At 49.1% G+C, this 15,049-nt stretch overlaps 1 protein-coding gene across 1 annotated transcript; it reads right to left on the reverse strand.

Moving 5' to 3' along the window:
• Positions 1-366: 366 nt before the first annotated feature.
• Positions 367-882, reverse strand: LOC127329058 (dehydration-responsive element-binding protein 1F-like). The gene has a single exon (XM_051355604.1). The coding sequence runs from the start codon at positions 880-882 to the stop codon at positions 367-369; it is 516 nt and encodes a 171-aa protein (XP_051211564.1).
• Between the last annotated feature and the right edge of the window lie 14,167 nt (positions 883-15,049).

The following is a 15,049-nucleotide window of genomic DNA, read 5'->3' on the forward strand; positions in this document are numbered from 1 at the left end:
ATAATGTTGCGAATCAAAGAGGGCCTCGGATAGTCAATGTTGCTCAAACGAACTTAGAGTTGAGAATTCAGCTCTGTTTCCATATTAAGTCACATATAAAGATCAACAAAGCAGTACTAACTGTTACTATTTGAAACACGTCACACGAATTCCATTGTTTGCTTGATTTGACAACGGTTACATCATTGAACTTGGGGGGTCTTTGCACTGCTTGACCGGTTCATTTCGCAAACAGCGACTTCTGATGGTTGGGTAGTTTGTTCACCGCCGTTCATTTCAAACTTATTACTCCCAGCACTTCTTAGCCTTTAGCAAACCATTAACCACAGTACCACAGTAGTAGTTACCGCAACTTGCGTAGCTTGATTAGCACGCGTCCCAGAGGGAGCCTTGCGGCCAGCTTTGGGAGCTCTCGGCAGCGTCACTGCCATCCTGGTCCCATCTGGGAGGTTCCAGCAGCATGGCCTCTGCCATCTCGGCCCACAGCTTGGGCGACTCCAGCTGGTCGTCGAACTCGCCGTCAACCCCCAGCTCGACCGCCGGGTGATTGGCTGGGGCGGCGGCAACCGCCAGCGCCGGCTCGCGACGCACCCGCTCAGCTGCCTCTGCCGCCGCCGCACGGATGTCCGCCGGGTCCGTGGTCGCCGGCTGGGGCAGCCAGCCGACGGATCCCGGGAAGTTTAGCTGCGCGTCCCGCGGCCCGCGCAGCCGTAGCGCCGCCACGTCGTGCGCCACCGCCGCCATCTCCGCCGAGTCGAAGCTTCCGAGCCACACGCGGACCTTGGTGCCCGGCTGCCGGATCTCCGACACCCACCTGCCCCATTTCCGCCGCCTCACGCCCCTGTACTGCGGAGCTGGCTGATGCTGCCGGTGGCTGTCCATGAACACGATCTTCTCAATGCAATGCCTAAATATTTGCGTCTTCGGCTTGGTGCGGTGTGCTTATATAGGCAACGGGGCGGTGTTCCATCGAGTCGCGGCTGTGAATCCATGCACGCATGCATGCACACGGATGCGTATGGATGAAAACGCCACACGATCGCGAGCCAATTAAGCTACTGATCATCTGGAAAAGTTAAGTGGATTTGCACAGGCTGAATTCTGTTGCAGAAATTGACCTGCTGATCGAGAGGACGCCTGAGGAGGCGAGGACGGGCGTGACGTCGACCGCTAACGAGGCACGACTTGTCATAAGAAAAGCGCCCGTACGTGCGATTATATTACGTTAGGTCGACCTAGGAAGTTTGTTTTCTTCAAAAAAAATGAAGAACATGAATAAAATTCTAAATAAATAAACCAAACGTATATTATGGGAAAATGGACAAAAAAAGCTAAGTTCAGGTTATGGAAACCAATATAAGAAATAAAGGCTTATTTTGTGCGGTTCGATTTGTTTGTGATTTATTTTGCAAAAGGACCTAGAACCCATGATGTAGATTATGATTGGGTCCTTCTCCACCGATCTTTTACTCAGGTTTCCGAACATCGCCACCCGCTCCTTCGCCAGGGAATACACGACTTGGCGGCTGAGAGGCACCAATACAGAGCCGAAGAGCCTCCCCTTTGGCACGTCGGCAGGGACGGAGACAAGGGGGACGAGGGGGGGCTCGCCCCCCCCCCCCCCCCCCGGCTCCTTCGCCAGGGAATACACGACTTGGCGGCTGAGAGGCACCAATACAGAGCCGAAGAGCCTTCCCTTTGGCACGTCGGCAGGGACGGAGACAAGGGGGACGAGGGGGGGCTCGCCCCCCCCCCCCCCCCCCCCCCAAGGTTGAGATTTTCTGAAGAATAGTAGGCACTTAAACTGATTTTTCATGGTGATTTATCCATACCTGTCCCCTCATGAAGTTCACAACACAGTTCGCCCCCCTCATGTTTCGATCCTGGCTCCGTCCCTGCACGTCGGACTAGAGTTTGCGGGTGAAATGAGGTTTAGGGATAGCAACAATGATTGGTGACATGCATGTGATGATGCATGCAAGTTGTGGCTAGGTAACGGGAGATGACAAAAGATAGAAGTTGTGGCGACTAGGGTGCATTCCTTCCTTTCCAACAACCTCGTCATAGTTGCCCATCTCGCGTAGATTGGCATGCAACAAAACAAAATGATTTAGTGAACGGGAGGTCCATGCACGGAACAATTGCCACTCTCCGATAAGCTGACCCATTTACTATTATCCATTATTTTGAACTAGACTCTTTTTTTTTTTTTTTTTTTGCTAACCGGGAGCATGGCTGCCTGGTAATTTAGTTGTGCGGCAGATGGGACTTGCAAACTTTTATCTTGAGCTGACGCGATTACGACCCGATCGATCCCAATCATCGATCGACCTGCGATGCGATGTGACGACCGCTGAGGACTGAGGGGACGGGTCGAGTACATGGCGAATCAGGTGAGATGGCAGCTCGCTCTGGATATTCGAAGTCTTGGTTTGCAGGTCATCGGCCCGGCCGTACGTACGTGGGGACTCATGGACTGGACGGCCGGAATGGATGGATGGCGAGCTTTTGCTGCTCCTGAGACGGTGATCTGTCAGACTGGCATGGAGGCGTGCCGACGCTGCGCCCGGAACCTATGCGCACTAATGGCATCTACAACCCAACGACCTAAACGGACGCGCTGGGCCGTTCGTTTTAGACCGTTTGGATGGCCGAGCGGATCCCGAACAGCGGCCCGCGTCCGCGTGTTCGGTTGGGTCGCACGTTGCGTCCAATGCGGCGACCCAAAAAGACGCCACGTGGTTCGTCTTCCCTGCGCAGCGCTGCGTCATGGCAGGCCTCGACGGGATAACAATGGCGGGCGATAGAACGCGCGGGAAAGTTCCCGCGCGCACCAAGGTTCCCGCGCGCGCGAAAAGACCATTGGCGCGCGCTCCCGTCCAAGTTTCCCGCCCAAGGCCGCCGGCTATAAAAGAAGACGGCGGCGGTCTCACAGACCTCATCACAGCCGCTCCGCCGTCCTCTCCCCCTCCACCTTCTCCGGCGCCCTCTCCATCGCCATGTCGCGCACTTTGCAGGCCACGTGGGCCAAGCTCTCTCGCGCCGCCTGGGCCAGGTTCCCGCAGACATAGGAGGAGGAGCGCGCGGACGCGCGGTGGGTCGCCGACGACGAGGCGCGGCGAAGAAGGAAGAGGACGCGGAGATGGTGGAGGCGGCCGCGGATGGCTCGCACGAGACCGCGGACGGGTGGTACGAGGCCGCGGAGGAGGGGGGCGCCGCGGAGGAGGAGCCCGTCGACGCGGAGGACCTCGCGCTGGCGAACCTCAACGCCGCCATCGAGGAGCGTCTCGCCAACCTCACGCGCGTGGCGAAGGAGCACGAGGCCACCTGCCGGGCCGACCGTCGCCGATTAGGCGACCTCCTCGGGCAGAAGAACCAGCTCCTCGCTATGCGAGCAGCCCGCCACCTCATCCAGCTGCCCTCGCCCGAGCGGCGCGCTCGGGAGGCTGCTGCGTCGGCGGAGCGCGGCCGACAAGAGCGCATGCGCTGGCGGAACGAGAACCACGAGGCCCAGGCCGCCGGCCGCGTCCTCCTGGAGGCGCGGACCGCTGTGGAACGCGCCACCCTGCAGGAGCTGGAGCTATGTGGGAAGCGGATGGTGCCACCGTAGGAGGCGGAGCGCGAGCGCGCCCGAGGCGCGAGGACGGAAAGGAGGATGATGAAGGCCTCCGCCGCGCCACCCAGCTTGTAAGCTGGAGTGGAATCCTCACGCGTACAGGCCGCCCGCGTTGAGTGAAATCCACGGCCCCGACGACACGTCGGCGAGGAGTCGCCGACGAGGCCGCCGGCCCCGTACGTATTAGGATATGAGTAGTAGATTAAAAAAATATAATGGGTACCTTTTTAATGAAGAAAAATTATTTCTGCCTATGACACGCGGGCCAGGGGCGGACAAGGGGCGGACGCGAGCGGCCAGCCATCGGTGTCCGCAGCCACGCAAACTCGTCCCAGATTTGGGCCGGGTTTGGGTCGTCCCGGACGCCGCGGCCATCCGTTTTAGGGATGGGTCCGCACGTTGGGCCGGATTTTTGTCCGGCTCGACCCATCCGGACGCGCGGGCGCGGGATGAGTCGCGACGTTGTAGATGCCCTAAGAGCATCTCCAGCGGCGCGACGCAAACGGACGCTCAGCGACCGCTGCATCCGCCGTGACCGAAAATGCGTCTGGGCCCTGCTCCAGCGGAGCGACACAAAGTGACCGGACCGTCCGCGGAGACGCAAATCTGGCCCAAATATGCGCTAGGTTTGCGTCTCCGCGGTCGCGCCGAGTGTCCACCGAAAAAGACGTAGGACCCACACGTCAGTGGCAGGGAGGCCAATATTATTCCCTCCAGTGGCCATTCCCCGCGCGAAATATCAAAGTAGACCGGCGCGAGCAGTCCAGAAGCGATGGACGTCCTCGCTGCCGCAGCCACCGCCATGGATGCGGAGCAAACCCTCGCACACGCCGCCGCCCCAACTCCCCCGTAGCCATGACCATAGCCACAATGGAGGGTGACAAGGGATTAACTTGTCAACGCCTACGGGTTGTAGACTAGGGTTTTAGTCGGAAGTAGAGGGCAAGTAGATCTCGAAGGTTTCAGCCGAAAAGTGCTCGACGATATGAAAACTAGGGTTTGTGAGACAATGAATCGATGCTTTCTTTGTCCCTCGACTCCCCCTTATATAGGAGGCGGGGTCGAGGGATTCGTGATACACAAGTTACAGAGTCCGGGAGGGTTTCCAACTCATCCCGCAAGATTACAAGTATTATTTCCTAATACAACTCTAGCTTTCCTTAATAGTAACTTGGGCTTCCGATTCTTCTTATTCTTCGAGTCGTGGGCCTTCAGTAAACCCCGGGTACCATCTTCGGCAGGCCCATTGGGGATGCCTATGTCGGTAGCCCCCGAGATTTTGCTTCAATCGCAGAGTCAGGGAAAATCTCCAACTTTATATTCATTCGATAGCCCTGAACTTTACCACATATCTTTGAATACGAAATTATATATTGTACAGGGATAATGGTAGTTGGGGCTAGTTCATCTGACGAATCAGGTACTAGTTAACTGCTCTAGTGGCAATCCGCAAAAACCTACTTCAAGATCACGTCCCTGGACATGATCTCGGGATACTGGTGTAAACTTCGACAGGTGCCGCTTAAGGTCTTACCATTCTGTCGAGTCCTAGTCATATTTTATCGGGTACCTAACGCGTCCATTAGGATTTTTCTTCGTATCTGTTGATACGGAAAAAAGTAGCAAACCGACGTCAGAGATGGCGCCACGCCACTCAGAACGGATCTGGGGTCTTACCTTCGCAAAGTTTTGCGGCATTCAGAGATTGTTCGCAACTTTGGCGCTCTGAGAATATATTGTCGAGTGCTTTTTCGGCTGTTGGAATAGCACATTTTATTGAGTCAACGGATGACTTATATTGCTCTCCCGATGGGAGTATATGTAGAGTTATTTATATAACTCGAAATATGCTCACTTTTTCTTTGTCCTCTTTTTTTTTATAATTTCATCGGGCACGCGAACAGCGTTCCCGATGGGAGTAGCCCCCGAGGCTACAGCCAAGGACTTGTGCTTGGGTGTAGGCTCAACGCCTTACGTTGCTATATTTTCCTTCCTTCTCGAAGTTTTCATATCTGTCGGGTGCGCGAACAGCGCTCCCGATGGGAGTAGCCCCCGACGCTATGGGCAAATGCTTGTATTTGATCATAGGCTCTCGCCATTTCTATTTTGTCATTCTCGAGTTTTTCATTGTTCCAAAGTAGCCCCCGAGTATTTGATCAAAAACTTGTGTTTGACCAAAGGCTGTCGAAATAATCAACAATCTTCTGCTATCGCCATTCTTATGAAGCTGCTTTAGCCGAATTTTTCTCTTGCCAAGGTGACATCATTGCTAACGATAGCCACGACCGCTGTATCGGGAAAACGCGAGAACTGCTCTCTCTCTGCCGTGCGGGCCCAAACTGCTCATCAAGTTGACACGTCGTGCAAGTGGGGGACACACGTCCTCCACTTTTCCTGGCGCACGTACTGTAGCTCTTGTTCTTTCTCGTCTGAATGAAATTACTTTTTACCCCTTGTCCACGTGTACACCATCTATCCCGCAATCTCTTCATCCAACGGTGCGTCGATTCACCACACCTCTATTTAAGGTCATCGTCTTGCGCTCAACCACGCTCGCACCTTTCTCCTCACTCACATTGATGCCACCACGCGCGCGACTTACCAGGCATAGCATTCCCGAGTCCAAGATGGCCGCCGAAGATCTGGAGTGGGAGAGATCCAAGATCTCCAACCAGGATATGAACCTGCTGAAGAAGCTGGGGTTCACCAAGAAGGAGAACGCGCTCCGCTTCCCCAAGGAGGAGAGCTATCCATCGCCTCCAATTGAGTACCGGGTCAGTTTCATTGACCACCTCATCCGCGGTCTTTCTCCCCCTATCCATGAGTTTCTTTGAGGTCTTCTCTTTGTCTATGGGCTTCAGCTGCATCAGCTGACGCCCAATTCCATCCTTCACGTGTCGATTTTTATCACACTGTGCGAATGCTTCCTCGGAGTCCAACCTAATTGGGCTCTGTGGAAGCGCATCTTCTGCCTCCGCCGTAATGGCTCCCACAATGTCGCCTACAACATTGGCGGCGTTGTTATCTGTGTTTGTTCTGACGTCAAATACTTCGACGTCAAATTTCCCGACTCCGTCCAAGGGTGGCCGAAGAGATGGCTCTATGTGCACGAAGAGAGCTCCGACTCGGTGGAAAACAATATTGCTCCTTTCGACGGAGGAGCCAAAATCCTTCGCCGTCGTTCCTGGGATGCTGAAGCTACCGAAGATGAGAAATTGGCGACAGAGGAGCTGATGACTCGCATCCACGAGCTCCAGAACACCCGCGGCAAGGAACTGTCGGGTATTCAGATCATAGCCTATTTCCTTAGGATTAGAGTGCAGCCTCTCCAGACTCGCAAAAATCCCCTTTGGATGTACGCTGGTGAAGAAGACGGCGACAGGCTCTCCAAAGACCTTCCTGTGAAGGATTTGGAGAAACTGATTCGGAGAATTTCGTCGCTCAGCAAGAAGGATACTATTCCATCCTCTTGCCGCATTACGCCATATAGTGGCGCCAATCCCCTTCCCGAGGTGATTTTTCCTCTTGTCTACTATATTGTCTTCTCGGATTTTTAGTATTGTGTCGACTACTATCTTGCTAGCGTGTTTGGCATAACCTTTTTGTCGACATTCTTTGTTTTTCGCAGAACCACCCTGTTCTGGCTTCTCTTCCTCCTCTTCCTGAAGGTGGAGAAGTCGAAGAACGTATCGTTGTCGACGATGACAACCAGGGTACTTCTCGCCCTGAAAGTGAAGTCGCGGGTTCTCAAAAATCCACGGCTTCCTCTAAAAAAGAAGCCGAGTCTGAGGCCACTGCCTCGACACGCTCCCTTCCTTCCGCTGTTTCTCCAAGGAACAAGAGGAAAAGGGATGAAGTCGCCGATTCCGGATCTTCCAAAGCCGAAGAAGCTGGTCCTTCCGAAAGGAAGACAACTTTCAACCCTTACGAGGATGCCCTTGTCAGCTCGTAAGTTCCCTATTGCTTTTTGTTGTTTTGCTCTCGATGTTTTTGTCTATCTTGATTCTTATATTATCGCCATTTTTATTGCAGTGGTGACGAGGAAGAAGAGCAACCTATTGACGCGACTGCTCGAACGAGTACGTCGCGTACTTTAGTTGTGTCTGAAGCTCAGCCTGATGGAGATGAAACTTCGCCTCCTCAGCAAAACATTGAGCATCCAACTCCACCTGCAAGCCCCCGTGCCCCTTCGCCAAAGAGGGCAAGGGTCGAGCCAGCCACGGAGTCTGCCCTACAACTTGGTGGCTCCACGACTCCCCCTCTGGACGACGTAAGTTGCTCACTTCTCTTCTTTTGTGCAAAATACTTTTCGATGCTATTGACTCTTTTTTGTTTTTCGCTTCTCTTTTTTTTCTTACTTTTTACTGTCGAGCTTTTTACCCTATCGATGCTTGCTTCTCCTTTTCCTTTGTCAGCCTTCGATGAAGGAATTCATCCGTCTTGGTACCCAATTTGTCGGGTACCGCGACTATGCTAAAAAAGCCGAAGGTAATATTCTGCTACTTCTTCTGGCAAATGACCTCTTCCTCCTTTCTTGTCATGATTTTGATTGCTGTCGACTATTTTGTCAGAAAATCTTGTGGAAGCCAACAAACGTGCTGACGCTCTTGCTCGTAAACTGGAGAAAAGTGAAAAGGCTCGTAAGAAGGCTGAAGCAGATGCCAAGAAGGCTAAGGCAGATGCTGCCACTATTGAAGATCTTCGAAAAAGACTTCATGACGCGGAAACTGCCTTGAACGACAACATATCCGAGCAAGTTGTTCGTGAAGCTGAAATCCTTAGTCGCTTGCAATCGCAAAGTCGACGTTTTGTCAGTAAGCCCTCAAACCTTTGCTACTTCTTCGGGCTGTCAAATTTATCCTTGCGCAATCTTTGACGATCTTTCTTTTGCTTCCTTGTAGGGAAAACACATCAGGATTTTGACTTGGAGTGTCCTGAAGGCGATCAGCTGGTTGATGAGCTTTCCCTTCTTGAATTTCATGGAGAGGAAGCACGCGAGGGCCTTGCTGAAGCCAGAGCAGGTCTGTCGCGTCTTTTTCCTTATTTCTTCCCGAAGACACAAGAGCCCAAGATTTTCACAAATCTCGCCAAGTTCTTCAACTCCCAAGAAGATCTTGGGCTTAAACTTCGCCAAGAAGGCCTGGAGATTGGTGTAGAGGGCACCATTGCTCTGGTTGCTGACAGCCAACAGGACGTCAACTGGGCTAAGGTTGGCGAGATAAAGGAGATGGAAACGAAGAAGTGGCAATCCTTGATTAAGGCTGCCAAGCCTAAGTCCAAGCCAATCCTTGCTTTCCTCGGTTGAAAGCCAACTCCTTCTCCAAGCTCGTCCAAGCCGGAGGTCAAGTAGACCACCCTGTCTTTCTTATTTTTTCTTCTTCTTTTTTCCTTTTGATACTGTCACCAAAGTAGCTTTTGACGACACTTCTACCACTAGTTCGCTAGGGTGTCTTCCATTGTAATGCCTTGTAAATATTCTGAGAATCAATGGAATTCTATTTTGCTTGATGATTGATGTCAAACCTTTTGTTTTCAGTTGATATTTGATAACTACACTTCAACTCCTTGTCCCTCCGATGTTTTTCCTGCTTCCTCTCGCTCGAAGAAAACGCCTATTGATAGTGAATTTGGTGAAGATTCCTCGAGTAAGGGTTCAGCGCAGGACTTGTAGGAACTTCGTCAGCAGCTTCAGTATGCGAAGAAGCAAATACTTGTGATGATGGAGCAGTCTCGAAAGTCATCCGAAAAAGAAAAAGTTGCGCTGCAGCAGGCTCAGGAAGCCATAGCTGCCAAGGAAGCCGCCATTTCTGAAGCTGCAAAGGCTACCACCCGAGAGAATTTTATGCTCGAGTTGATGAATGAAGCAAGCTTAGATATGTCGGGTATGCTTTGCAAACTAAAACTTCCTCTGTTTTTCGCTGTTTCCTCCTTTGAAATTCTTGTGCTGTCGCCAAATAGGTTCCTTTCTGGACATTGCTGCCGAAGACCAAAGGGTAGACACAAGGACAAATCTCCTGGTTAATCTTTCACTTGACCATGGTTCTCTATTCTAGGCCACTCCAGAATGCACCCGATAAATTGTCAGCTTTCAGGACCGCGCCTATCAGGTTCGTGAATTCCTTGATTTCTGTACCAGAACCTTGTCCTTGGTTTATAGTACAATGTTTCCTCGGAACGAGATACCGGACACTCTTCTTGCTCTGATGGAAAAATTTTGGGATGCCCCTCGTATCCATAACTTTGTGCGAGCTCAACTGTCTGCTGGGGCAAGATTCGCCATGATTATGATACAGATCTGCTACCGAAAATTGAATCTGACGAAGATTGTCGCCAAGTGTCTGGCCAAGTAGTCGAAACGAAAAAGGAACATCGACAAGATCAACGATATTGTAACTCCTGTCGCCGAAGAGATGATGGACGAACTTTTTGACGATGGACTCTGAGTTCTTTGTAAAAGGGAGCTATGCTGAACACACGACAACTGCTGCAAACAACAAAGGTTTAACCATAGATAGTATATTAGGTATCAACTGAGTTGTACTATATTGCGAGAAGTCATATATTTCTTGTGTCGAATTCTTCTTGACGATGAAGTTGTCTATATTGTAAAGTGTACTCTATATTGTGAAGCCCCCGAGCCTTTGGCCGGAGCTCAAGTTTATTTTTTCGTCTCGATGAATTTTCTATTTTGCGAGAGTATATATATATATTTTGTTGCCATGGGTTATGAGCCCCCGAGCCTATCGACGAAGAAAGATGTATATCACCAATATCTTTTACTATATTGCAGCACCGTGAGCCCGCCTCATTAAAAACCTTTCAGCCCCACTCGGTGCCCTGAAAGGAAAAGAGTGCGTCTGAAAACTCGTGGGCGTTTCAGTACATTGTATTTTTACAAGGAGGACTATATTTCGACACTAAGCGTAAAAACGCCTTAGCTGCGCCACGTTCCAGGGGTTTTTCTCGGGAACTCCTGTCTTCTTGTCCTTTATCCTGTACGCTCCTCCTTCGATTACTTCCGTGACGATGTAAGGGCCAAGCCATGGCGACTCGAGTTTTTCAGTACTGTTTTGATTGAGTCGTAGAACTAGGTCTCCAACCTGAAAGGATCTTGGCTGCAAACGTCGACTGTGGTAATTTTTTAGATATTGCTGGTACTTGGCGACTCGTGATAGTACTTTATCTCGAGCTTCGTCAAGTGCATCGACATCATCCTCTAATGCTCTTCTGGAAGTTTCTTCATCGTATTCTGTGACTCTTGGAGAATCATGCTCTATTTCTATCGGCAGTACTGCCTCAGCTCCATGGACCAGAAAAAATGGAGTTTCCTGCGTCGCTGTATTTGGCGTTGTTCGAATACTCCATAATACACTTGGCAACTCTTCTGGCCACATATGCCGAGCTTTTTCCAGTGGTCCCAACAAACGCTTCTTGATACCGTTGCAGATGATACCGTTGGCTTTCTCGACTTGACCATTGGTTTGCGGGTGCCCAACTGACGCGAAGTGCAATTTTATGCCTACTTCTGCGCAGTATGCCTTGAATTCCTTGGATGTGAAGTTAATGCCATTGTCCGTGACGATGCTATGAGGTACTCCAAACCGGAAAACAATGCTTTTCACGAACTTTATTGCTGACGCTGCGTCTGGTGAATTTATCGGCTTTGCTTCTATCCACTTGGTGAATTTGTCGACAGCGACGAGCATATACTCGTATCCTCCTGGCGAGGCCTTGTGTAACTTTCCCACCATATCGAGGCCCCATTGAGCAAAGGGCCAAGACAATGGTATTGGCATCAGCTCCGCTGCCGGAGAGTGAGGCTTCGCGGAAAATTTCTGGCACGCATCATGATACGTCTCCGACGTATCGATAATTTCTTATGTTCCATGCCACATTATTGATGTTATCTACATGTTTTATGCACACTTTATGTCATATTCGTGCATTTTCTGGAACTAACCTATTAACAAGATGCCGAAGTGCCAGTTGTTGTTTTCTGCTGTTTTTGGTTTCAGAAATCCTAGTAACGAAATATTCTCGGAATTGGACAAAATCAACGCCCAGGGTCCTATTTTGCCACGAAGCTTCCAGAAGTCCGAAGAGGAGACGAAGTGGGGCCACGAGGTGGCCACACCCTAGGGCGGCGCGGCCCCCCCTTGGCCGCGCGACCCTGTGGTGTGGGGCCCTCGTGCCCTCTCCTGACCTGCCCTTCCGCCTACTTAAAGCCTCCGTTGCGAAACCCCCAGTACCGAGAGCCACGATACGGAAAACCTTCCAGAGACGCCGCCGCCGCTGATCCCATCTCGGGGGATCCAGGAGATCGCCTCCGGCACCCTGCCGGAGAGGGGAATCATCTCCCGGAGGACTCTACGCCGCCATGGTCGCCTCCGGAGTGATGTGTGAGTAGTCTACCCCTGGACTATGGGTCCATAGCAGTAGCTAGATGGATGTCTTCTCCCCATTGTGCTTCATTGTCGGATCTTGTGAGCTGCCTAACATGATCAAGATCATCTATCTGTAATTCTATATGTTGCGTTTGTTGGGATCCGATGAATAGAGAATACTTGTTATGTTGATTATCAAAGTTATGTCTATGTGTTGTTTATGATCTTGCATGCTCTCCGTTACTAGTAGATGCTCTGGCCAAGTAGATGCTTGTAACTCCAAGAGGGAGTATTTATGCTCGATAGTGGGTTCATGCCTCCATTGATATCTGGGACAGTGACAGAAAGTTCTAAGGTTGTGGATGTGCTGTTGCCACTAGGGATAAAACATTAGTGCTATGTTCAAGGATGTAGTTACTAGTTACATTACGTGCAATACTTAATGCAATTGTCTGTTGTTAGCAACTTAATACTGGAGGGGGTTCGGATGATAACCTGAAGGTGGACTTTTTAGGCATAGATGCATGCTGGATGGCGGTCTATGTACTTTGTCGTAATGCCCAATTAAATCTCACTATACTCATCATAATATGTATGTGCATGGTCATGCCCTCTTTATTTGTCAATTGCCCAACTGTAATTTGTTCACCCAACATGCTGTTTGTCTTATGGGAGAGACACCTCTAGTGAACTGTGGACCCCGGTCCAATTCTCTATACTGAAATACAATCTACTGCAATACTTGTTCTACTGTTTTCTGCAAACAATCATCTTCCACACAATACGGTTAATCCTTTGTTACAGCAAGCCGGTGAGATTGACAACCTCACTGTTTCGTTGGGGCAAAATACTTTGGTTGTGTTGTGCAGGTTCCACGTTGGCGCCGGAATCTCTGGTGTTGCGCCGCACTACATCCCGCCGCCATCAACCTTCAACGTGCTTCTTGACTCCTACTGGTTCGATTAAACCTTGGTTTCTTACTGAGGGAAACTTGCCGCTGTGCGCATCACACCTTCCTCTTGGGGTTCCCAACGGACGTGTCAACCACACGCATCAAGCAAATTTCTGGCGCCGTTGCCGGGGAGATCAAGACACGTTGCAAGGGGAGTCTCCACTTCTCAATCTCTTTACTTTGTTTTTGTCTTGCTTAGTTTTATTTACTACTTTGTTTGCTGCACTAAATCAAAATACAAAAAAAATTAGTTGCTAGTTTTACTTTATTTGCTATCTTGTTTGCTATATCAAAAACACAAAAAAAATTATTTACTTGCATTTACTTTACTTGATTCATCATGTTTCCTTTTAATTTTACCACGAAAGACATACCGGTAGGACGTGGGTCTATAGTTGGGAGAAATAATATAGAGGAATTTTTCAACCATGTCAGTACCGTTGACGATTTTGAGGATAGACACTTGGTAGACCTTGCCCCTACCTATGAAATTGCTGCTGCTGCTTTAGTTCGCATGTTGGAAACTAAATTTGTTAATCTCAATCCTATAATCCAACACATGTTTCTCACACTTGGTGATATGGAAGAAGGGGAAAAGAAAGATTTTGTTTTAGAAACCCTTCTTAGAGAATTTGGTGGTATAGCAAGAGAGGCTAGAAAGGTCTTTGCTAAATTTAATATGCTTGGTTCTTATACCAATTTTGTTAGTCTCCTTGAAAAGATGGATATGGATAGAATAAAGTACACTAATAATATTAATGATGGAGGGGAGATCAAAGCACCAATACCATGTAAACTCTTAGCTATGAATGATGCACTAGAAAATAACTATGCTTGGCTTGTTCCTGAAAATTTGTTTGATGAGAGTAGCACACCTAAGACTAATGAAAAGGGAGATGCTAAAACTTATGTATCTAATATACTATGCCTGGTTGAGAAAACTCCACACCCCGCTGAGAATGCACCACCCTTTGATAATACTTGATACACACTTTCTGCGCCTAGCTGAAAGGCGTTAAAGAAAAGCGCTTATGGGAGACAACCCATGTTTTTACCTACAGTACTTTGTTTTTATTTTGTGTCTTGGAAGTTGTTTACTACTGTAGCAACCTCTCCTTATCTTAGTTTAGTGTTTTGTTGTGCCAAGTAAAGTCGTTGATAGAAAAGTTCATACTAGATTTGGATTACTGCGCAGAAACAGATTTCTTTGCTGTCACGAATCTGGGCTGTTTTCCGTGTAGGTAACTCAGAAAATTATGCCAATTTACGTGAGTGATCCTCAGATATGTACGCAACTTTCATTCAATTTGAGCATTTTCATTTGAGCAAGTCTGGTGCCTCGATAAAATTCGTCAATACGAACTGTTCTGTTTTGACAGATTCTGCCTTTTATTTCGCATTGCCTCTTTTGCTATGTTGGATGAATTTCTTTGATCCATTAATGTCCAGTAGCTTTATGCAATGTCCAGAAGTGTTAAGAATGATTGTGTCACCTCTGAACATGTTAATTTTTATTGTCGCTAACCCTCTAATGAGTTGTTCTAAGTTTGGTGTGGAGGAAGTTTTCAAGGATCAAGAGAGAAGTATGATGCAACATGATCAAGGAGAGTGAAAGCTCTAAGCTTGGGGATGCCCCGGTGGTTCACCCCTGCATATATTAAGAAGACTCAAGCGTCTAAGCTTGGGGATGCCCAAGGCATCCCCTTCTTCATCGACGACATTATCAGGTTCCTCCCCTGAAACTATATTTTTATTCCATCACATCTTATGTGCTTTGCTTGGAGCGTCGGTTTGTTTTTGTTTTTTGTTTTGTTTGAATAAAATGGATCCTAGCATTCACTTTATGGGAGAGAGACATGCTCCGCTGTAGCATATGGACAAGTATGTCCTTAGTTTCTACTCATAGTATTCATGGCGAAGTTTCTTCTTCGTTAAATTGTTATATGGTTGGAATTGGAAAATGATACATGTAGTAATTGCTATAAATGTCTTGGGTAATGTGATACTTGGCAATTGTTGTGCTCATGTTTAAGCTCTTGCATCATATGCTTTGCACCCATTAATGAAGAAATACATAGAGCATGCTAAAATTTGGTT

This window comes from Lolium perenne, chromosome 6, assembly GCF_019359855.2.
Source record: "Lolium perenne isolate Kyuss_39 chromosome 6, Kyuss_2.0, whole genome shotgun sequence".
Classification (NCBI taxonomy): domain Eukaryota; kingdom Viridiplantae; phylum Streptophyta; class Magnoliopsida; order Poales; family Poaceae; genus Lolium; species Lolium perenne.

What these genes read in the sequence shown, in the direction of transcription:
- LOC127329058 (XM_051355604.1), bottom strand. Translation starts at nt 882, where the DNA reads ATGGACAGCCACCGGCAGCATCAGCCAGCTCCGCAGTACAGGGGCGTG.